A 24,793-nucleotide genomic window follows, 5' to 3' on the forward strand; every position below is an offset into this window, starting at 1 on the left:
AAAGCATGTTATCAGCAGACACCCACCCTCTGCGTTCACTTGTTAAGAGGGCTTACCTCTAATAGTGGTTTAACATCTTTATTTTTTTGTACTTGGGTAGAAAACTTCACACGATTGAGTAGTCAGCATAACTTGTTAGTTCTTAAAAGAGCGTCTTAACTCTCATTATCATCTCTGTATGCCAGTGTATGTCCAGTAAAGATAATTCCAAGAGCATGTAAGGTAAAATTCATGTTTTTATTACGTCTTATGTATTTCAGGGACAGACGTTTGCTTCAGCCTGCTCAGGTGTGTGACATCCTGAAGGGTGTCATTTTGGTAATCTGCTATTTTATGATGCACTATGTTGACTACTCCATGATGTATCACCTGATAAGGGGACAGTCAGTCATCAAGCTCTACATCATCTACAATATGCTCGAGGTGAGTGAGGGCCCTCCTGTACCCACATGGTTAGCCTAGCCTCCGAAGCTGCACGGGCTTGATGAATGTCCGGACTTGGAGCCCTCTGATACAGAATTCTCATCTATCAACTCTAGTATTGGGACTCCTGGCCTTGATGTTTATACAGTCACCGGAGACCTTGTTAAAATGCAGATTCTGATTAAGTAGTTCTGGGCTGAGGCTGGAGAATCTCATCCTTACCAGATGGTGCCCAGTGCTGGTCCTTGGTCCCTAGGGTATGACATGTCCTCACATGGGAGAGAAGGGTACCTGCTACCTAGAGACTTTTTAGTCAGTACCCCCTTGAGAATGTAAATTGTCAAATGGTAGGGAAATTTGTTTAAACATTCATTGGAAACCCATGTATACATCTTACTAAAACTTGAAGCATTATGAAAAAATATTAGGATTATATATGTATTTGCTATAATAGATTTACACTTAAAGTGCTTTGTAATTTTTACATACAGCAGGGAAACAAAAGTTTGCAAATTTCTCTACATAATACTTTTAATACAGTATATTTCACTTGAGGGCAGGCAGCATGTGAAAATCTACTTACATGCAAAAAGTAAATCAAGCAGCTACACAAAGCAAAAAAACATGTTTTGCTATAAAACAAAGTAGAATTTTGATCAGTTCTTAAAATAGTAAGCTACCCTAGGTTATATAATAAAACTTTTGAGATACAAGTGCATTTTCCTGTACTTTTTAGGAATACAAGTAAGGTATACTTATCTTTTAAATTAACTGGGAAAGGATTTTTCCTAACTAGTGGACAGCTGGAGAGGTGTGGGTGCTCCTGGCTTTTCTGCTCTGAGGCTCCATTGGATGAGGTCTTTCCATCTCTTCACAGAAGCCATGGAACTCTGACCGTCACGGTTACTCCTAAATTCATTGACCAACATGATTTAAAACCACACCCCAGCTTCCTGATTCTAGACTCGTTGCATATGCTCTTGCTCAGCCACACCAAGTACCATCTGTACTGGATACAGATGGTGTGGATGAAGTTTGTGAGGCAGAGTAGTCATCCTGCCCTCGCATCCCTGTCACAGAGAGAGAAGCTTGGGCTTATCTTGTTCCGTCTGCTTTGTGAGTGGCTCTTCCTGCCGCCAGTGGCCTACTAGTCTCCCTCACTGCCTTCCCTCTTGGGGGATTGCAGGTGATGAGGGCTTCTTCCTACCCTCACACATAATGGGTGTGCCCCCTAATTTACAAAGCCCTCTACAGGGTGGCCTCAACACTGTTACTAGAGGACAGGCCTCAGGTGGAAAGGGTCCATGAACTGCTGATCAGAATGGCGTATTCACTTTGCAAACTATACTTGATAATGTGCTTTCAGCATAGTAGACAAGTGTCCCAGCTCTCATCTAGAGATAAACCATCTTTGACTGAACCCTACTTCTTCCCCTTCCCAGCCTCGGTGCCCTGGACACAGCTTCTGGTTGCTGAGTGTCTCTAATTCTTAGCTCATCTCATGAACCTCAGGTGCTAGGGGAATTACGAGCATTCAATGAGGCAGCGCATAGACAGGGTTTAGCACGATGCCAGACATGTGTTGAGTGTTCCCTAAACAGCAGGTAGCTATTACACCTGCATTTGGCAAATATTTAATTGACCATTACTGTATGCCAAGCACTGTCTTAGACCTTGAAGATCAGAGGCAAGCAGAGCCTGATCTTATGGAGCTTATATTCTGCAGGTGGAAAAGAGACCATAAATCAGGAGGTATTCAGAAATGATAAATACCATGATGAAAAAGAACAGGGGATGGATTAGAGACCGTGGGAGCCAGAGATTGATGGTCTGGGTGTGGATGCAACCATTCCAGCTGAAGCCTGAATGATATATGCCCTCCTTTCTTGCTTATGTGCTTATTTTTATTCATCATAACTCCATAGAGATTGCTACCTGAAAATGTCTTTAGGAAGTAAACCTGCATATTACATACTCTGTGATTAATCCAAACAAATTACAGCTACCATTGTCTACAAATATTAGGTACAAATACAGTGGGTCAAATGATGTATTTGTCCTAAAGGATTTAAGTTCAGATTCTGAATCTGAATTTTAAAAATCAAAACCAGAGGAACTATGATTTTGATGTGCCCTCTCCCTTTTTATTTTTGCCACTATAAAAGACTCTCCTTATAAATACATAGCTAATTAGACAAAGTCTAATTCAAATTAATACAGATTTTCAGCACTCACTGTCAGAGAATAAAGAGATCCCTGCTCTTTTGTAGCTTGCCTTCTAGTGGGATTTAAAAAGTCAGAGCTCCAGTATTTGAGTAAATCTGAGGTTTAGTAACATATTTAAGTGGAATATTAAGAAACACTTTTCAGAAAAAAAAATAAAAAGGAAACACCTTTCCAATAATTTTTCTCCTTAGGTAGCAGATCGTCTGTTTTCATCTTTTGGACAAGATATATTAGATGCTCTCTATTGGACAGCAACAGAGCCTAAAGAAAGAAAAAGAGCCCATATTGGAGTGATCCCTCACTTTTTCATGGCTGTTCTCTATGTCTGTATCCTTTAGACTTACTGGAAATTTCGAGTCAGTGCGTATTCTACATTATTTTATTTGGTTAACTTTTTCTCAGATTTAAAGGGGTGTGTGTGCGTGCGCGTATGTGTCCTGAAGATTAACATGAAATGTCTTTCTTTTAAAGTAATTGTAAATTAAAGAGCCTCATGTATGTTTGCTCCATTTAACTGGTAGAAAACAATTCTAGTCTCGGTGTGACTGATTTTATGGAAGGACTTGAGAATGCAAGGTTCATATTTAGACATACTTTATAGAGATCTATATAACTTTCATACCTATACTGGAATTGTTTGTAATTTATCTTTAAGCCTATGAATTTTTTGTTAAAACCTAGGGCGTAAAATGTATACGGTTCATCCAGAGGTAAAATTTGAGATTGATTGGGGAGGAATTTTAGAAGTTTTATCTCCTCTGCTCCCTATACCCCTCCTTAAAGTTTTTCTTTTGAAGAATTAAAGCTTTACTGTATAAACTGTGTGCATGTATGTGTGTGTGTATATACCCACACATATATTTGCCCGTGCACATGCATAGCTGTATTTAAGTCCTATACGTATACTGTCTCTGAAAGAGTGGTACATGAAAAAATGAGGTTATTATTTGGAAAGTTAAGGGACTAAGTGGGAAGGTTTCTATAAGCGTAAAAGTTCCAAGTACGTGGAGTAAAAGAGTTGCTATTCTCATTTAAATGAAATATTCCATGTGTAATATGAATATAATTCTGCAACTTGTGGGTGTCTTCAAAAATGACATTGTAAAGAAGAATCTCAATTATCAGACATTTCTTACTCTTACATTCCTCATCCCCTACAGAACTATAGAAGCCAATTCCTTCCAGACTTTTACTTAGTGTTCTTTTCTATTTTAGAATGCAAGTTAAATATCTTTTTTCAATATTAAAGAAAATTTGTTCCACTTATTTAACTTTTTCAAGGACCTGTTTCCCAGGCCTTGTGCCAAATGCCAGAAGTTCAAAAAGAGCAAGACTGCCATCTTCCAGGACTCACAGTCTAAGTGAAGGGATGCCCAGAGGCTCATTTCTGCTTCGTTTATGTGGGTCCCATACATTTTACTTGTCAAATTAGTATCAACTATAGCTAATAAGATAATAAAGCTCTAATGCAAGACTGGATTTAGAGATCATAATCATCCCCCCCTCCCATTTACTTTCAAAATTGTATAGTTTTATCTACTAATTAACATGAAAACAGACAAGCTTTTTCCTTGACATCACTCACTGCTAGTTTTGCATGCAATTCTCATCATGGTTCAAGCAACAACTCTCAATGTGGCTTTTAATTCACACAACAAGTCACTGCTTACTATCATGATGTCTAATAATGTAAGTATGAGATTTAATTTTACATTTTTGAGGCTCTGTGAACACTTTAATGGCAATATTCTGGATGGAATGAAATTATTTTTTTAAATGTTATTTACTCTCCAGAAAGTTTTACATGTAGCATGTCCATTTTTAAACTGCTCATAATAATAGTGATCTTTTTGTTTACTGTTTCAGTTTGTTGAAATTAAAGGAAGTGTTTTCAAGAAGTTTGAAAAGAATAATCTTTTTCAAATGTCAAATAGCGGTATGTACACTTAGGTTCTACATGAAGCTTTATGCAGTATTTTGCAACTCATTCTGAAACTCTCTGTCACATTTCCTCTGGGCTGCTGCTTTGACTTAGCTTAGCTTTCTTTTACTCCCTCAACATCTTTGCCAGGTTTTCTTACTATCTTGGTTATTGTAATTTCAAGACATTTAAGATAAAATATAACGAGCATTTGCATAGCACCATCCCATACTTTCAGAGCTTCTTATTAATCCAGAAATTTCTTTGTAGCAAATGATATTTCATGTTATAGATGTGGAAACTAACACACAGAGAAACTAATTTGACATCCCCAGGTCACCCACACAGATGCCAAGAGCAGAATTATGGCTGTAAACCTCAGATTATCTCTCTGTGCTCAGCTTTTTCAGTTATGGCTTACTGCCTCCTTATCCTAAGGTGAAAGTACAACATCTATCCCTAGAAATATTATCTTTCATAGGTACAAAAATCAAAGCAGCATAGTGTCTTGGTTCTCAAAATATAGCGTATGGGACACTGGAGGGGTATCCCTGGAAAGGAGTTCACAAAGTCAAGACTGTTTCCTAAGAATATGAAGACGTAATTTATCTCTCACCATGTTGATATTTGTACTGTGGTGGGAAATGGAGGTGGAAGTACCCTAATGAGCTATCGCTGCACACCCGCCAGGATGGCTGCTTCGGTAGTCTACCACCGATAAATGTTAGCAGGGGTGCGAAGTGACTGGTGTTGTCGTACTTTGATGGTGTAAGTGGAGAATATTACAATTGCCCTGGAAAACCTTCTGGCAGTTTCTTATACAGTTAAATGTTTGCCTATCCTGTAACTTAGCAGGGAGAATACATGTTCACAAAAGACTTGTACAAGACATGTGGCGGCCTTATTCATAGTAGCCAAAAACTGGAAACAACCCAATGTTTGTCAGGAAGAAAGCAGATAAACAAATGGTGGTGTAGTCATACTGTGGAACACTACAGCTATTAAAATAGAAAAAAACACCGATACTTTCAACCACGTACAGAACTGGAATTTCCATACTTGAATTATGTCAGTGAAAGATGTAAATGCCTTACCAGTGTAACACCAGCCTATGTATAAATAGTGTATTTATTTTGCAGACATTCATATGTAATTATACTCTCATTGTGTTCTGACTAAAAGAAAGTTACACATGCAATATATTATTGTTACTTATATACAGTACAGTTTGTATTCAATTTTTTTTTCAGATATTAAGGAACGATTCACAAATTATGTGCTTTTGCTAATAGTATGTTTAAGAAACATGGAGCAATTTTCTTGGAATCCAGGTATGTACCTTTTAACAGATACAGTGCCTTCTAATTTTACTCTTGAACCACAAATCATTCTTTTACATGGAATAGAGTGAATATTGCAGAGAACTTCAAAAGCTTGAGCTCTTCTGCTACTTGGGTGTTGGAAACACCTGTTCCAGCAAAAGGATTTGAGTATGTTCTGCTGAGTGTGGTGGGATACCACACCATGGGAAGTAGTCTTTGTCCCTTCATTTCCTGTAAACCTCACAGCATCTCTAGAGCTGTGTATTCAGTGGGTGAGTGGACGCTGCTAAGCAGTGTGGCCTCTTTGTTTATTTAACCTGTAGTGTGCTAGGGTTATCTAAATATAGTCAGCAATTTCTCATTTTCACAGTTCACCAGAATAACTTTGCTCTTTCTTAACATTTGTCTTTTACTCACTGCCTCTTAATTAGCATTTTGAATACGGATAAATTAAAAAATATATAATGTAAGGCAGTAAATTTGGTTACTTACGCATCTTTAAATCAAGACTGACAGGAAGTTGTTGAGATTCTATGAATTTTCATCATCCACTCACTTAGCAGACATTTACATAAAGCCAGGCACTGTGGTATACGTAGAGAGTACCAAGGTTTGTGTGGGACACCCAGGCTCATAGTGGAAATAAGTCATTACAACACAGTCTGGAAATGCTGAAGTGAGGTTGGTGGGAAATGGTCATGTCTTAAGTGAGAGTTTTTTATGTCTGATATTTTTATACAGCTTAGTTCTTATGGATTGTGATTATACTTTGCATTTTATTAATTACCCTCATTGCCATGCCATGCACGTTCTAGGCTTTTAATAACTTCTTGTTCACTTATTTTGATTCATTGCTACTTTTCAGATACCTGTGAAAATCCAGAAACAGATAGTAAATGAGATATATGATCTTGGAAATATATTTCCACAAGTTATATTCTTGTAGAAAGCATAAGACCAAATGATATATTTTCCAGTGACTTGAGTTCCTGTTTGAATAATCCAAAGTCTGCCTCACTTGTGACAGCAAAGCCCTCCCCTACACACACTGGGATTTGCTATGCACCTGGATTCTTGGTTTATAACTAAGGCACCTAACATGGTGTCTACGAGAGGCTGGATAGTGGGCATGTGTGGCTGGTCTCAGCAGGACTCACATGGGATCAGCAATCCTGAAGCAGGGCAATTGCACCAAAGGACAGTAATTTAAGCCTGCTGACTGCTCGATATTTGAAATCCTATTCTCACTTGTACTGTGATTTTCAGCTAATTACCTTAGGTCTTTTTTATTACTGTTATGGCAGAGAGTGTGATAAAAGGAACAATGTTGGTGAACTCATCATTCTTTCACTCTTTAGCTTCTTTTCATTTCTTTTCTTAAAAACCAAAATACCATTTATAGAAGCTTCCTGTAAGCTTCCAAGATCATGAGCAACGTAAAAATAATACTAGCTACTTTGTGTGCCAGGCACATTGTTCTGCACTTTCCCTCCTTATTTAATTCTCATAATGGTCAAGTATAGAGACTTTTTATTTTGTAGAAGAGGAAACTGGAGCTTAGGTCATTAAGAAACCTGCCCAAGGTGATGGAGCCAGTTAGTTGCAGTTTGACATTGAAAGAAGTTTCCTGATTCCCAAAACTCAACAGGATGCCAGACCCACTAAAACTGTCAGCATGGGTAGCCTGAACTATATTGTGTCCACCTCATCCAGTCTCCAGATCCCAAATTGCCTAGGTCTTTGTCAACATTTCTATCCTTTTCTTTCTCTGTCCCACCCTTATATCTTTCTTCACGATCTTTTTGTCAGGTGCTTGATACCAAATTGACATTTTAATAAATCTAAAGGTGAGCAAATTTGACAAATTGCGTCTGTGTGACAGTGAAATAAATGATTAGTATCTTTAAGTCATACTGATCAAAGAGTTTGGGAAATCATTGTTCAGTTGACTTCAGCACATGTCGCTACTAGCTATTTACTGTCACATTAGGCAGCTATAGAATTAAAGGATTTTATAATAAGCCTGTTTAATTAGCCATCCTACCAGTGTGTTGGCTCCATGAAGGAAGTCGGGGACTCTTCACCTCTGTGTCCTGCCCCTCAAGGGTCTGACACAGAGAAGTATAGAATAAATACCTATTAAATGAATTATCATTTAACTTGATAAAATATAGCTCTTTATATAATTAATTGAATGCTAGTTTTGTCTGTTATCATTTATTGACAACATTGTAGCTTAACCTTGTGGAGATTTCAGATTTCTTATTTTTTTTAATAATAAATTTATTTTTTATTGGTGTTCAATTTACCAACATACAGAATAACACCCAGTGCTCATCCCGTCAAGTACCCCCCTCAGTGCCCGTCACCCATTCACCCCCACCCCCCGCCCTCCTCCCCTTCCACCACCCCTAGTTCCTTTCCCAGAGTTAGGAGTCTTTATGTTCTGTCTCCCTTTCTGATATTTCCCACACATTTCTTCTCCCTTCCCTTATATTCCCTTTCACTATTATTTATATTCCCTAAATGAATGAGAACATACAATGTTTGTCCTTCTCCGATTGACTTACTTCACTCAGCATAATACCCTCCAGTTCCATCCACGTTGAAGCAAATGGTGGGTATTTGTCGTTTCTAATGGCTGAGGAATATTCCATTGTATACATAAACCACATCTTCTTTATCCATTCATCTTTCGATGGACACCGAGGCTCCTTCCACAGTTTGGCTATTGTGGACATTGCTGCTAGAAACATCGGGGTGCAGGTGTCCCGGCGTTTCATTGCATCTGTATCTTTGGGGTAAATCCCCAACAGTGCAATTGCCGGGTCGTAGGGCAGGTCTATTTTTAACTCTTTGAGGAACCTCCACACAGTTCTCCAGAGTGGCTGCTGCACCAGTTCACATTCCCACCAACAGTGCAGGAGGGTTCCCTTTTCTCTGCATCCTCTCCAACATTTGTGGTTTCCTGCCTTGTTAATTTTCCCCATTCTCACTGGTTTGAGGTGGTATCTCATTGTGGTTTTGATTTGTATTTCCCTGATGGCAAGTGATGCAGAGCATTTTCTCATGTGCATGTTGGCCATGTCTGTGTCTTCCTCTATGAGATTTCTCTTCATGTCTTTTGCCCATTTCATGATTGGATTGTTTGTTTCTTTGGTGTTGAGTTTAATAAGTTCTTTATAGATCTTGGAAACTAGCCCTTTATCTGATACATCATTTGCAAATATCTTCTCCCATTCTGTAGATTGTCTTTTAGTTTTGTTGACTGTATCCTTTGCTGTGCAAAAGCTTCTTATCTTGATGAAGTCCCAATAGTTCATTTTTGCTTTTGTTTCTTTTCCCTCGTGGATGTATCTTGCAAGAAGTTACTGTGGCTGAGTTCAAAAAGGGTGTTGCCTGTGTTCTCCTCTAGGATTTTGATGGAATCTTGTCTCACATTTAGATCTTTCATCCATTTTGAGTTTATCTTTGTGTATGGTGAAAGAGAGTGGTCTAGTTTCATTCTTCTGCATGTGGATGTCCAATTTTCCCAGCACCATTTATTGAAGAGACTGTCTTTCTTCTAATGGGTAGTCTTTCCTCCCTTATCGAATATTAGTTGACCATAAAGTTCAGGGTCCACTTCTGGGTTCTCTATTCTGTTCCATTGATCTATGTGTCTGTTTTTGTGCCAGTACCACAGTGTCTTGATGACCACAGCTTTGTAGTACAACCTGAAATCTGGCATTGTGATGCCCCCAGATATGGTTTTCTTTTTTAAAATTCCCCTGGCTATTCGGGGTCTTTTCTGATTCCACACAAATCTTAAAATAATTTGTTCTAACTCTTTGAAGAAAGTCCATGGTATTTTGATAGGGATTGCATTAAACGTGTAAATTGCCCTGGGTAACATTGACATTTTCACAATATTAATTCTGCCAATCCATGAGCATGGAATATTTTTCCATCTCTTTGTGTCTTCCTCAATTTCTTTCAGAAGTGTTCTATAGTTTTTAGGGTATAGATACTTTACCTCTTTGGTTAGGTTTATTCCTAGGTATCTTATGCCTTTGGGTGCAATTGTAAATGGGATTGACTCCTTAATTTCTCTTTCTTCAGTCTCATTGTTAGTGTATAGAAATGCCATTGATTTCTGGGCATTGATTTTGTATCCTGTCATGCTGCCAAATTGCTGTATGAGTTCTAGCAATCTTGGGGTGGAGGCTTTTGGGTTTTCTATGTAGAGTATCATGTCATCGGCGAAGAGGGAGAGTTTGACTTCTTCTTTGCCAATTTGAATGCCTTTAATGTCTTTTTGTTGTCTGATTGCTGAGGCTAGGACTTCCAGTACTATGTTGAATAGCAGTGGTGAGAGTGGACATCCCTGTCTTGTTCCTGATCTTAGGGGAAAGGCTCCCAGTGCTTCCCTATTGAGAATGATATTTGCTGTGGGCTTTTCGTAGATGGCTTTTAAGATGTTGAGGAATGTTCCCTCTATCCCTACGCTCTGAAGAGTTTTGATCAGGAATGGATGCTGTATTTCGTCAAATGCTTTCTCTGCATCTAATGAGAGGATCATATGGTTCTTGGTTTTTCTCTTGCTGATATGATGAATCACATTGATTGTTTTACGAGTGTTGAACCAGCCTTGTGTCCCGGGGATAAATCCTACTTGGTCATGGTGAATAATTTTCTTAATGTACTGTTGGATCCTATTGGCGAGTATCTTGTTGAGAATTTTTGCATCCATGTTCATCAGGGATATTGGTCTGTAATTCTCCTTTTTGGTGGGGTCTTTGTCTGGTTTTGGAATTAAGGTGATGATGGCCTCATAGAACGAATTTGGAAGTACTCCATCTCTTTCTATCTTTCCAAACAGCTTTAGTAGAATAGGTATGGTTTCTTCTTTAAACGTTTGATAGAATTCCCCTGGGAAGCCACCTGGCCCTGACTTTTGTGTCTTGGGAGGTTTTTGATGACTGCTTCAATTTCCTCTCTGGTTATTGGCCTGTTCAGGTTTTCTATTTCTTCCTGTTCCAGTTTTGGTAGTTTGTGGCTTTCCCGGAATGCGTCCATTTCTTCTAGATTGCCTAATTTATTGGCATATGCTGTTCATAATATGTTTTTAAAATCGTTTGTATTTCCTTGGTGTTGGTAGTGATCTCTCCTTTCTCATTCATGATTTTATTAATTTGAGTCTGCTCTCTCTTCTTTTTATTTTATTTTATTTTTTTTAAATATTTATTTATTTATGATAGTCACACACACAGAGAGAGAGAGAGAGAGAGAGAGAGGCAGAGACATAGGCAGAGGGAGAAGCAGGCTCCATGCACCAGGAGCCCGACGTGGGATTCGATCCTGGGTCTCCAGGATCGCGCTCTGGGCCAAAGGCAGGCGCTAAACCGCTGTGCCACCCAGGGATCCCTCTCTCTTCTTTTTAATAAGGCTGGCTAATGGTTTATCTATCTTATTAATTCTTTCAAAGAATCAACTCCTGGTTTTGTTGATCTGTTCCACAGTTCTTCTCGTCTCGATTTCGTTGAGTTCTGTTCGAATCTTAATTAACTCTCTTCTTCTGCTGGGTGTAGGATCTATTTGCTGTTTTTTCTCTAGCTCCTTTATGTGTAAGGTTAGCTTTTGTATTTGAGTTCTTTCCAGTTTTTGAATGGATGCTTGTATTGCGATGTATTTCCCTCTTAGGACTGCTTTTGCTGCATTCCAAAGATTTTGAACCGTTGTATCTTCATTCTCATTAGTTTCCATGAATCTTTTTAATTCTTCCTTAATTTCCTGGTTGACCCTTTCATCTTTTAGCAGGATGGTCCTTAACCTCCACGTGTTTGAGGTCCTTCCAAACTTCTTGTTGTGATTTAGTTCTAATTTCAAGGCATTATGGTCTGAGAATATGCAGGGGACGATCCCAATCTTTTGGTATCGGTTCAGACCTGATTTGTGACCCAGTATGTGGTCTATTCTGGAGAATGTTCTATGTGCACTTGAGAAGAATGTGTATTCAGTTGAGTTTGGATGTAAAGTTCTGTAGATATCTGTGAAATCCATCTGGTCCAGTGTATCATTTAAAGCTCTCGTTTCTTTGGAGATCTTGTGCTTAGAAGACCTATCGAGTATAGAAAGAGCTACATTGAAGTCACCAAGTATAAGTGTATTATTATCTAAGTATTTCTTCAGTTTGGTTATTAATTGATTTAAATATTTGGCAGCTCCCACATTCGGGGCATATATATTGAGGATTGTTAAGTCCTCTTGTTGGATAGATCCTTTAAGTATGATATAGTGTCCCTCTTCATCTCTCACTACAGTCTTCGGGGTATATTTTAGTTTATCTGATACAAGGATGGCCACCCCTGCTTTCTTTTGAAGACCATTTGAATGGTAAATGGTTCTCCAACCTTTTATTTTCAGGTTGTAGGTGTCCTTCTGTCTAAAATGAGTCTCTTGTAGACAGCAAATAGATGGGTCTTGCTTTTTTATCCAGTCTGAAACCCTGCGCCTTTTAAGCCCGTTCACGTTCAGAGTTACTATTGAAAGGTATGAGTTTAGTGTCATCATGATATCTATTCAGTGCTTGTTTTTTGGATTGTTCCACTGAACTTCTTCTTAAAGGGGAATTTTAAGAGTCCCCCTTAAAATTTCTTGCAGAGCTGGTTTGGAGGTCACATATTCTTTCAGTTCCTGCCTGTCTTGGAAGCTCTTTATCTCTCCTTCCATTTTGAATGAGAGCCTTGCTGGATAAAGTATTCTTGGTTGCATGTTCTTCTCATTTAGGACCCTGAATATATCCTGCCAGCCCTTTCTGGCCTGGTAGGTCTCTGTGGAGAGGTCTGCTGTTACCCAAATACTCCTCCCCATAAAAGTCAGGGATTTCTTGTCTCTTGCTGCTTTAAGGATCTTCTCTTTATCTTTGGAATTTGCAAGCTTAACTATTAAATGTCGAGGTGTTGAACGGTTTTTATTGATTTTAGGGGGGGATGTCTCTATTTCCTGGATCTGAATGCCTGTTTCCCTTCCCAGATTAGGAAAGTTTTCAGCTAGAATTTGTTCAATTACATATTTGGGCTCTCTGTCCATTTCGGCGCCCTCGGGAACCCCAATTAAACATAGGTTTTTCTTCTTCAGGCTGTCGTTTATTTCCCTTAATCTATCCTCATGGTCTTTTAATTGTTTGTCTCTTTTTTCCTCAGTTTCCCTCTTTGTCATCAACTTGTCTTCTATGTCACTCGTTCTTCCACCTCGTTAACCCTCGTCGTTAGGACTTCTAGTTTGGATTGCATCTCATTCAATTGATTTTTAATGTCTGCCTGATTAGATCTAAGTTCTGCAGTCATGAAGTCTCTTGAGTCCTTTATGCTTTTTTCTAGAGCCACCAGTAGCTGTATAATAGTGCTTCTGAATTGGCTTTCTGACATTGAATTGTAATCCAGATTTTGTAACTCTGTGGGAGAGAGGACTGTTTCTGATTCTTTCTTTTGAGGTGAGGTTTTCCTTCTAGTCATTTTGCTCAGTGCAGAGTGGCCAAAAACAAGTTGTATTGGGAAAAGGAGAAAAAGAGAGGAGAGAAAGAAGGAAAGAAAAGAGAAAAAGAAAAAAGGAAGAAAAAAAAAGAAAAAGAAAGGGGGAAAAAAGGGGGGTGGGGGAAGCAAACAGAAATCAAAAAGAAAAAAAAAAAAACAAAAAAAAAAAACACGGGGGAGTATCTTCTGATTCTGTATACTTTAAGTCCCTTGACTTCCCCTGGAACTGGTCCGTCTAGCTGGTCTTCTGGGGGGGGGGGGGCCTGTTGTGCTGATTTTCAGGTGTTAGCTTGGGGGAGCTGCTCTGCCCCCTGCCTGGTGCAGGGCTCGGTGGGGGTTGTTTACCCGGTGAGGCCCCAGGAGGAACAACCCCAGTGGTGGGGCCAGCTCTGGAGCCCTGGATTCAGCTCCCACAGTAACTCCGGAGCTCTCCGTCTGCAGGGCCTGGAGGCTCCGGGGCGGGGCCGCTGATCTGCTCAGCTCAGGGCAGGAGCGTCCTTGCTGTCCTGGGCCCTCCCGGCCTCTTCCTGTCCTTGGGGGGAGGCCGGATCCTGGGCTGTGTCCCGGGCGCCCTGTGCTCCGGGGCCTGCGCTGTTGGATTCTCGCTCCGGCCGCACAGCAGCCTCTCCGCGGAGCCGCAGCCCGAGCCCCTCCGAGCTGCTCTGGGTCCCGCCGTGCGCGCTGCAGCCCTTAGGGAGCTCGGCGCACTCTCCCGGGGCGCAGGTGTCTGTTAGTGTCCCAGGGAGCCTGAGGGCATCCCCGCCCTCCTGGGGACCTGCTCTAACTCCCTGCGGGCCCCTTTCCGCCGGGAAGGTTGGTGCAGCTCCTGCTTCTCTGGGACGGGGCTCTCCTGTCCTGGGGACACTCGCCCCGGCCTTAGCCCGGCTCCTCGTGGGGCCCCTCCCCCTTGGATGCCTTTTGTTTATTTCTTCCCCCCCCCCCCATCTTCCTACCTTGATAGAAGTGCGAACTCTTCTCACTGTAGCACTCCAGCTGTTCTCTCTTTAAATCTCAGGGCGAATTTGTAGATTTTCAGGATGATTTGAAGGTTATCTAGGTAATTTGGTGGGGACAGGTGATTTGGGGACCCTGCTCTTCCGCCATCTTGCCCCTCCTCCATGAGATTTCAGATTTTTGTGGCAGTCTATGATATTATAGTATATGATATTCTATTCATACTAAGAGATTTAATTGTTTCTTTTTCCCTATACTTTGTAGATCACCTCTGGGTGTTGTTTCCAGATGTCTGTATGGTGATTGCATCAGAAACTGCTGTGGATATTGTAAAACACGCCTTTATCACCAAGTTCAATGACATTACTGCAGATGTATGTATTTTAATAAGCAATTCAGTGTTTAATGTTGGCTTCTTTGCAAATTGGTATAGCCACTTTGGAAAACAGTATGGAGGTTCCTCAAAAACTTAAAAATAGAACTACCCTATGACCCAGCAATTGCACTATTAGGTATTTATCCAAAGGATACAGAAATACTGATTCGAAGGGGCACATGCACCCTTATGTTTTTAGCAGCAGCATCAATAATAGCCAAATTAGAAAAAAATGCAAATGTCTATTGACATTTGAATGGATAAAGAAGATGGGGGGGGGGTGCGCATGTGTGTGCTCTTGTGTGTACACGTGGGAATATTACTCCGCCATCACAAAGAATGAAATCTTGCCATTTGAACCACATGAATAGAACTAGAACATATTATTCTAAGTGAGATAAGTCAGAGAAAGACAAATACCATATGATTTCACTCATGTGGAATTTAAGAAACAGAACAGATGAACATAGGAGAAGGAAAGGAAAAATAAAACAAGATAAAAACCAAGAGGGAAGTAAACCATAAGAGACTCTTAACTATAGGGAATAAATGGAGGGTTGCTGGAGGGGAGGTGAGCAGAGGCTGGGATAAATGAGTAATGGGTATTAAAGAGGGCACTTGTTGGGATGAGCACTGGGTGTTATATGTAAGTGATAAATCACTAAATTCTACTGAAACCGGTACTACACTATGTGTTAACTAACTTGAATTCAAATTTTAAAAATAATTACAAAGGATATTTTCTAAAATAATGTTTTCTGCTTATTATTATAAAGATGTAAAATAAGCCTAGATTTACTCTATTTCTTAAAAGTACTATTTTGAAGTTAGATTATATTATTTTAAATTTCTAAATAATTTAAATTTAAATTTTAAATTATTGTACTACAAAAAGTATGTTATTTCAATATTGAACAGTTCTGGTTCATACTTTTGGGTAGCAGTATAAATTGGCCAATAGTTTAGGTCAGAACAGAGTGTCACTAACTCAGAATCATTATAAACTGTTAATACTGTCATAATCTATTTACTTAAACTTTTAAAAATCACATTGTTTCTATTTAAGCACAGACTATCAAAACTTTTATCTCTGGCTAGGTTTTTTTTTTAAAGTATTTTATATTTAAAAATTGATTTTTTTCTATGATTATAGATTTCTGAAAAGTCCTACAAGACAGAAGCCTTATATTTTTTGGTGAAAGCATTCAGATTTGCTTTATGTTTCAACCAGTTGTTCTGTGGAGTTTCCGCAAATAGATATGTGCTGTAGGCTCATCCTCCACAAAGCATGGTGTTCTGAGTGCCTTCCACATTCCTACCTCAGCCCCAAAATGAATATTCATTTTGATAGTTTCCTAGATTTTATTTGGGTTGTACTTTGTCTTACCATGGTACTATTCAAAAGGCATAGATCGGGGATCCCTGGGTGGCTCTGGTTAAGTGCCTGCCTTTGGCCCAGAGCGTGGTCCTGGAGACCCGGGATCGAGTCCCGCATCGGGCTCCCTGCATGTAGCCTGCTTCTCCTCTGCCTGTTTCTCTGCCTCTCCCTCTCTCTCTCTCTCTCTCTCTCTCTCTCTCTCTCTCTTTCTCTGTGTCTCTCATGAATAAATAAATAAAATCTTTTTTAAAAAGGCATAGATTTAAAATCTAATGTGGTTGCAACTGCTACAATATGATTTGATTAAGAGCTTCGGAATGCCTTAATATACTTTTTTTTTGTATTTCCTTTTTTTTCTTTTTTCCAAGATTTTATTTATTTATTCATGGGAGATACAGAGAGAAAGAGAGGCAGAGACACAGGCAGAGGAAGAACCAGGCTCCATGCAGGGAGCCCGATTGGGACTTGATCCCAGGTCTCCAGGGTCACACCCTGGGCTGAAGGCAGCACTAAACCGCTGAGCCACCAGGGCTGCCCCTTAATGTACTTAAATACAGTAAGGTTTTGCATTCTTTTGTAAAGCAGCGATCAAGTAATTTCACCGTTTTCCTTTCTGGTTTCCTCAGTGCAAAATGGTTCCTTTTCATGGGGTCATTTTCTCAGCATCTGAAGTCAAAATTAATAAACTTACCTCAAGGGCAGCCCGGGTGGCTCAGCGGTTTAGCACTGCCTTCAGCCCAGGGTGTGATCCTAGAGACCTAGGATCAAGTCCCACATTGGGCTCCCTGCATGGAACCTTCTCCCTCTGCCTGTGTCTCTGCCGCTCTCTCTCTCTCTCTCACTGTGTCTCTCATAAATAAATAAATAAAATCTTTAAAAAAATAAAAAATAAAATAAATAAACTTACCTCAAGGACTTAGTGCAATTTGTAGTGAAATGACAGTTTATAGGGCCTTCGCAGCTTTAGGTTCTGGAACTCAATTTGGCATCTTGCTTAGCATCCATTTTTTAAATGAGGTGTCATTATCTTTATATAAACTAATAATTTTTTAAACTATGCATTTAAAATTTCAAAAATGTTTTATATGTATTATACTACTTAAAATAGCCACTCTTCCCCAAATTCTAAACTCTCAGGATCATAACCATTGACTATCTCTTTGAAGAGAAGTCTGTAAAAGGCTTGTGAACCTAAAAGTTGGAGCTGAGGCTGTCTTACCCTTAATGTAGGGAAACAGAGGCACACTACCCAGGTGTGTGCTTGGTTAGCAGCACCTTTTTCCTGGTTAATTATTAAACGTTTTCATCTAGAAAGTCCATTAAATCTTTGCACATTATATATTTGCACTGTATCACTTAATATTTCACTTGTTTGTCTTTAGGTCTACAGTGAGTATCGAGCCAGCCTTGCTTTTGACCTTGTTAGCAGTCGACAGAAAAATGTGAGCATTGTGTCGAAGACATAGTCTGAAATCTCCTGAACAGTGATTTGATTTAGCATGGAATATTGGTTAAGGGAAAGTTCCATAAACTTCAACTTCCTACTTCTCTGTTCTCAACACTGTTTACAATTTAGTAAAATAATGATAGTACTTAATACTAAAATAAGATATGATTTCTGTAGCATTGTAACAGTTATACAATTTTCTATTTAAGACTTCTTAAGAACCTGTAGATTTCCACTTCATTTTACTCAATTACATAATAGTTGCCAGGTTTTCTTTTCATGCATAGCCCCACCTATTGAGAATGTTTGCTGGTGATAAGTGGAAGCAGACTTTTTAAATGCCATAAATCCTTCTCTCCTTGTTCTGTGCAGGCATATACTGATTACAGTGACTCCGTGGCACGGAGGATGGGGTTCATTCCTCTCCCATTAGCTGTTCTAGTAAGTTCATACTTTTTTTTCCTTTTTTACTATGAGATAGCTTTTTTCTGTGAGATAGCTGTCATGATAGAGTATTAAATGTATTATCAAGAAGTTTATTTCAGAAAGACTTTAAAAACTAAAGGTAAATAATTTGGAAGGAAATTTTGTCATTATTCATTTGGATTTTGAGCTGTTAATAGATAAGTAATTTTAACAAACATTTTATGTAATGGCTTTCCTAGCATGAGAGTACTCATTTTTGCTTATTCATTTGGCAAAGATTTTTCTTTTTGAACAGACATGGCTACTGGTAGGCATTGGTGTGATCATGTAAGCATGTATTAGTGGAAGTATAAGAAGTCAATCCAACATTTCTAAAAGGCAGTTTGACAGTATTATGCTTTGATGTAGTAATTCTAGTTCTAGGAATTCATCCCAAGAAAATAGTTATAAAAAGCACATGATGAATTATAGGCAATATTATGCATTGCAGGGGCATTTATAATAATAAAAATTTGGAAAGAAATGAAATGGGTTAAATAAATTTTGGTGTGCTCCAATGAAGACATGGTCTCTGTCCATTATAGTTACTACTTTTACAATTTTTCCAAAGTTTTCACAGTGAAAATTTTTACTGCTATGCTCAGAAAAAATATATATATACTTTGAATATTTTAATGAATTGCTTGGAACAGCCTTGTAAAAAGTTACTAGCCACATTGGGCTGTAATAATGTTAATTAAGATTTGCTGGCTGCACCTGTATTTGATTATGTTCCTCGTTGGCTACCTAGTCTCACATCAAAACAAATGCAACCATCTTTTTGCCAGTGGACATCTAGAGTTCTCCTGTAGATGCAAAGTGTCATGAAGTCAACTAAGAGATGTATAAAGAAATTGTAAGTGATGCCAGCTGTATCATAGACCAGCTTGCCTGACCTTTTTTAGAGACCGGAAGATTAATAGATTTAATATTATGTAAATTTCATTGTGACTCTCCAGACAACCACATCCTAAATATTTTCTATAGTAACTTGTTTGTTACATAATAATATGGCTTTCTTTTGTTTGGGAAAAGGAGCTTCTAGAAGTTTTGGGAAAACAATACTTTAAAGAGTAAATTATTTTTAAGAGATTGATAAAATGTTAAATATTTCTACATTTGTTTCCTACAACTGGAAATGTGATACTTAGAATGTAAGGATACACCTAGGTTGCCTGATTTTTTATTTTTAAAAGTTTAGTTAATGATTAGATTTAAATATGGCCCTGCTTTGCCAAGTAATTGACTGTCTCGTAATTTATTTGCCAGAAAACTCTATTCGTAATTAGTATGGATTTTTTTAATTTAGTATTTTTAAAATTTTCTCCAGCCTTTGTTTTATTCCTGAAATGACTTTTTATGGCTGTTCTATCAAAAGATTTAAGCTTAACTGGTAATTGGTTAACGAAATGCTTCTGGAGTACCTCTTGCATTTTCAGAGGGGATCTTGCAGTTAGACAGTGATCCAGTGGGTTTTCTCCTGTAGCACTCTTCTCTCAGAGCTCCAAGTAACCTTGAACTTTGGCAGCCATATAGGAGTCTTGAGGAATAGTCCATTAATAGTCTTTAATGCCCATGAGTGGCAGTGTTTCTCTCTAAATGTTACCTTATGTCCTAAAATGAACTCATATCCAGGAAAAGTAAATGATGCATTAAGGTCTCATGGAAATTACGCTTTGGACATATGTATTTTAAAATTCCCTAATAATATATTAGATAAAAGTGAAATCATTTAAGCCTTGAATGCAGCAGCTGGCTTGCCTTCATATTAATCAGTAAAATCCTAGGGCCACGTTAATATCCATCACAAACATTTGTCCAGCAGGTTGTCTCCTCAGTACAGCATGTGACAGAGATGAGGACTTCCACGTCAGTCCTCTCATAGGGACCTTTGTTGAACACGAGACAGTAGTTCTCTCTCCACCTAGTTATTCTTTCACTAAAAGCATTTGTAAAATGTTGTTTAAAACGTATCTTATGGTATTTATTTAAGACCCCTCAGTAGAGTTCCACTTGATGATAACCTAACCTTGCTGGATAAGGCCCCTTATTTTCCCAGACTTTGCATTTCTGTGTAGCAGCCCCTGGACCCTGATGTGTGGGTACATTATTAAGCTGAACCTGATGTATAAATATTTTCCGGTGACAGGCCCCACCAGATTTATTCAGCATACTTCCAAGGACAGTGCTGTTCCTCCTACATTTATGTGAGATAAGTAAGAAAACGTGTTTAACCATGACTATACCAAAGAGACCGAAAATTTTCATCTTTTAAATAATGAATTTTGTAATATTAGTTTTTTTAAAACAGTACAAAGCTCTTAAGGCTCCCTTTTCCCTCTTCCCCATTAGTCACTGTGGGTTCCTAAAAAGAGTCAAGGAAAGACCAAAAAAAAAAAAAAAGCAAGAATAAGGGAAGTGCCCACCACATAATGCTAGCTCTGGTGGGGACAGATGCAGCAAGATGAATCTATTTGTATTTTCCAGAGTGATTTTTCATTTTCAAAATCAGCTGACTTGACTCTCTGTGAGGTACAACTACACGTGTCATTCACGAACCCAGATAGAGTGCCTGACCTCAGTGTCAGTGACAGCTGAACCGGGCATTAGCCATAGGCATCCTAGATTTGCCTACACAGAGGTTTTCACGTGCAGCCAAATATTCTCATATGAATTGACAAATCTAGAACTACTTGGATTTAGACAAAGCCCACAGGAGTGTGCCCAGAGTGTTGAAATCAGCATGGAGAAGTTTATATTTAAATATTAACTAATAACTCTGTGGTTGTGTGTTTTTGTTGTTTTTGTTTGTTTCTGGCTAGCTCATCAGAGTCGTAACAAGCTCAATCAAAGTGCAAGGAATTCTGTCTTATGCCTGTGTCGTACTCTTCTATTTTGGGTAAGATTAACAGTTCCTGAATATATTTTTGGTTATACCATAAAGCATATATGCAAGATGTAATGGAAGCTAGTAGCATCCAAGTCAGCCTGCACCCCTTCTTACTGTCCCAGGGCTCCCCTCACAGCACGTACCTCCAGGTGGGTTTGCAGTTTGGTGAGACTCCGTGATGTATGCTGCTTTTTGGTACCAGTGTAAATGGCACCTTAGGGTTGATTTTAATCTTTAGTAGAATCAGTTAAAGCTCTTGCTGCTTAGGATTTCAGTTGCTTTCCTTTTTCTTTCACAGTAAAATCTGCCATTACAATCAGGCATTTTTCTGGGTTTAAAAACATCTTTAACTGAGTTGATCCATGGGGCTCTCCCCACCAAGGTTTTGCTCAGGTTCTAGGAGTTAGGCTGCCCCCCGTAGCCATCAGGCCTCTGTCCCTGCAGTGTCCCAAGCCATGTCATCAGTACCTTGATTGGTGGCTCTGGTTTGGGCCCGTAGGAAATTGTGTTGAGGCAGAGGGCCCAGGACTTGATTTCTCCTAGAGCCTGCCCCTTCTTCATATTGTGGGGACTGACTCACAGATTCTAAAGCCCAAGGAACCATATAGACTGACCTTGGGTTTTGACCTTAAAAACCTAAGACCCTCCTTCTGTGGTACAGATACTTACACAGTGCTCCCACGTTCTTGGTTCATCAAGGGCTGTTGCTGTAATCGCTTCCATCTTTGTTTAACAAAGTATTCTTGTGTGTGTGTGTGTGTGTGTGTGTGTGTGTGTGTGTTTACTTAAACTAGGAAGTGAAGCATGTATATGCAACTTAGAAAAATCTTTGTTTAGTTATAGTTGTGTGTGTAATTCACCACAGTGGACGTGCTTTAATCTAAATGACTGAAAATTCGTGCCTCCCCACCCCGACACCTCATCACTGGTCCCCCTGTAGCCCACAGAAGCACAGCTGCTCACTGACCTTTCCACTCAACTAATTTCTCTCTCTGAGCCTCAAATCAGGGTAGTACCCGAGTGTCCCCTTCTTGAGAATCTTACCCAAACCACCTGGTCAGTGAAGCTGTCTCTATTCTCTCACCCCACCCAGCCCAGGACTCTCATTCCAGTGCAGATAGGTCAGAACTCAGTTGGGCCTCTTGGTACCTGGTGCTGTGCTTTTTCCCCATGGCCCAGTTCAGCCTCTTTCCCTGCAGACCTACTGTGGCTGGCAGCCTCCACCCGCCTCATATGTTCAGCCCTCCTCAGTGAGCACCCGTGGGTACAGGACCAGGGGCCCTGCCTTTGTGGCCCTGCAAGTCTAGTGGAAAAATAGGCAACAGCCAGAAAAGCAAATCTCCATAAAGTGACAGTTGGCAGTAAGCTTCAGGAAGAAAAATAGAGTAGTAGAAGGAGATGGCGAACAACAGAGGGGCCTGCCTCTGAGCCTCTCTGGTGAGCTGGTGTTTGGTGAAGACCAGATGGAGTGAGGGAGAGAGCCACGCAGATGCCTGGGAGGATGGCACGCGCAGTAGAGGCAACACAGGACAGGCCTGACAGGAGCAACAGTGGGGAGCCTGGGAGGCTGGAGTCCAGCAGTCCAGACAGAGCGTCACAAAGAGGACCCTGCAACCCCGGGAAGGGCTCAGGTTCCAGCTGAGGGGAGGAGGAACCCTGGAGGCTTCCAAGCCGAAAAGGCCAAGATCCAGCTGGCTCTTGGCCAGGACCACTCTGGCGGCTATGTGAAGGATAGGCTGGAGTGTAGCAGGAGGAGAAGCAGACCTTGGGCCAAGTCAGGAAGTGGTTATGGTCCTCCCTGGGAAAGAGGCCCATGGCCACCACTCTAGTGGTAGCAGTGGAGTGCTAACAATTTGTCATCTGGTATATATTTTGAAAGGGGAGCCAGACAGGACTTGCCAGTGAATGACTGGATGTGAGGTGTAAGGGAACCAGAGGAATCAAGTGTGATTGCAGAGTTTGGGGCCCAAGCAGTTAGGGTAGTGGCATCGCCATATTATGATGGAGGAGCCTGTAAGAAACACACACGGGTGTGATTTTGTGTAATTTTCTGTTTTGCAAGGCTGCGTTGGAATCGAGTTCAGGCTTTAGTAAATTTGAAATCCCATTAGCCATCCCCAGTGCAAGGTCGGGGAAGCAAGGCAAAGTATGAGTAAGGAGTTGCAAGCAGAGTTGGGTCTGAGGGTAAATTAGGGGAGGAGGTTGCACGTGAAAATCCTTGGGCCGTTATCCAGGTGAGGTCCTCCCTGGATGTTTGCATTCTTAACTGGGGACAGTGAAGGAGACCTGTTTGCTTGACCTCTTCCTGACCCCCTCCTCAGACTCGCCCCCACTGACTCACAGATTCCTGTAATTGCCAAGATCTCATCTCAGCCATAAAGACAGCAGCTGCCTCTGCACTCACTGTAACACTGCCAGTGAGGTCCTTGCTGCTTTGTCCTGTAAGACCTCCCTTTGTGAGAAGATACTAACATGAAGAGTATTTTTTCAGGATTTTCTTGCCATATTTGTATCAAATACCTTAAAATATATACATTTGGTTCCCATAAATTCTACTTCTGGAACTGTAGCTATCTAGGCATTTATCTTAAGGAAATACAGATTTAGCCTAAGTTTTCTGAATTAGAAACTTTTAAATAGAAACAAAATATTAGAAATAACCCAAATATCCAGAAATTAAGGCCTTTGGGGGCCTTTGTTATAACAGCGTCCTTGAGGAACATTAACTGGTAAGGAAAATATTCATAATAATACGTAGTTATGTAAAACAACAATAGCATTTAATAGCAAAATTGGTTGACATCTCTGTGTGCCAAGAACTGTTCTGAGCACCAACTGGAGTCATCTCTGGATTACTGGTTAAGAAGTGCACTCAGGTCCACACAGGTTCGAAGAGATGAGTCAGGATTTGAACCCAGACACTTGGTGCCTAGAATCTGCCCTGGCCCCAAACTCCAGCCCCTACTGCTTTGTAAAATAGACCCCGTTTCCAGCAGTGGGAAAGTCGATAAAAGTCATCACAAAAACAACCAAAACATTGTATACCACATGTCACAGTGAGCAGTGCTGGAGGATGGAATTATAAGTTGTCTTGTTCACCTACATTTACTAAAGATATTTGTTTTGCGGTGAAAGAATAAATGTTAAATGATTTAGTACCAGGTAAAATTTCTAAGTGGTACAATTTCTTCTCGTCATGAGAACTAATGAATCGATCAAGCGTTTTCCCTTGTGGTAAAGAAGCGTCACGGGACACTTGCCCATTCCAGAAAACGGGGGCCTCTAGCTCCCGGGCCATGCACCTCCCCTGGCCCCAGGCCCTCTTATAAGAAGCGGGGGAGACAGCGTTTGCATTGATGGAGATGAATCCCAACCATGGTTGTTTCTGCTTGTAGGTTGATATCCCTGAAAGTACTTAATAGCATCGTGCTGTTGGGAAAATCATGCCAGTATGTGAAGGAGGCCAAGATGGAAGAGAAGCTATTTAATCCACCTCCAGCCAGTGCACCAGGCAAACCACCTAATAAATCACAGAACAAATGTAAACCCTCTCAAGGTATGTTTGGTTCCTCCCATCACTTGTGTGAATCATTTAACAAAGAGTTAATGGTCTAAATTCTACCTGATAAAAAAAATCACTGGTGGATGTTTAGCAATGCTTTCAAGATTTGGTTTCACTTTGCTGAGTTGTCTTTAGCATATTTATTTTAGATCTCCTTGCAGAGACACATAACCCAGTGCTCTGAGCTTTTACAGTTATTCATTGTCCAGGAGATGATTGTTGAACACCTATTACATGACAGACCCAGGAGTATAGCAACAGGGAAGAAAGGCAGCGCTGATTCTGACTTGGAGGGTGGGTGGAGAAAGTGAGGGG

At 40.0% G+C, this 24,793-nt stretch overlaps 1 protein-coding gene across 2 annotated transcripts in view; it reads left to right on the forward strand.

Annotated features, from left to right (window-relative positions):
- The window catches only part of TAPT1 (transmembrane anterior posterior transformation 1), a 64,932-nt gene that overhangs the window by 35,858 nt on the left and 4,281 nt on the right, over window positions 1-24,793 (forward strand). For both annotated transcript variants that reach the window (XM_072804877.1, XM_072804885.1), the window contains 10 exons: window positions 261-423; window positions 2,841-2,976; window positions 4,241-4,338; window positions 4,516-4,585; window positions 5,821-5,901; window positions 14,625-14,734; window positions 17,497-17,556; window positions 17,934-18,002; window positions 20,849-20,925; window positions 24,312-24,472. In XM_072804877.1, the coding sequence (XP_072660978.1) occupies window positions 261-423; window positions 2,841-2,976; window positions 4,241-4,338; window positions 4,516-4,585; window positions 5,821-5,901; window positions 14,625-14,734; window positions 17,497-17,556; window positions 17,934-18,002; window positions 20,849-20,925; window positions 24,312-24,472 (1,025 nt within the window). The remainder of the gene's footprint in view (window positions 1-260; window positions 424-2,840; window positions 2,977-4,240; window positions 4,339-4,515; window positions 4,586-5,820; window positions 5,902-14,624; window positions 14,735-17,496; window positions 17,557-17,933; window positions 18,003-20,848; window positions 20,926-24,311; window positions 24,473-24,793) is intronic.

This window comes from Canis lupus, chromosome 2 (assembly GCF_048164855.1).
Source record: "Canis lupus baileyi chromosome 2, mCanLup2.hap1, whole genome shotgun sequence".
NCBI lineage: Eukaryota > Metazoa > Chordata > Mammalia > Carnivora > Canidae > Canis > Canis lupus.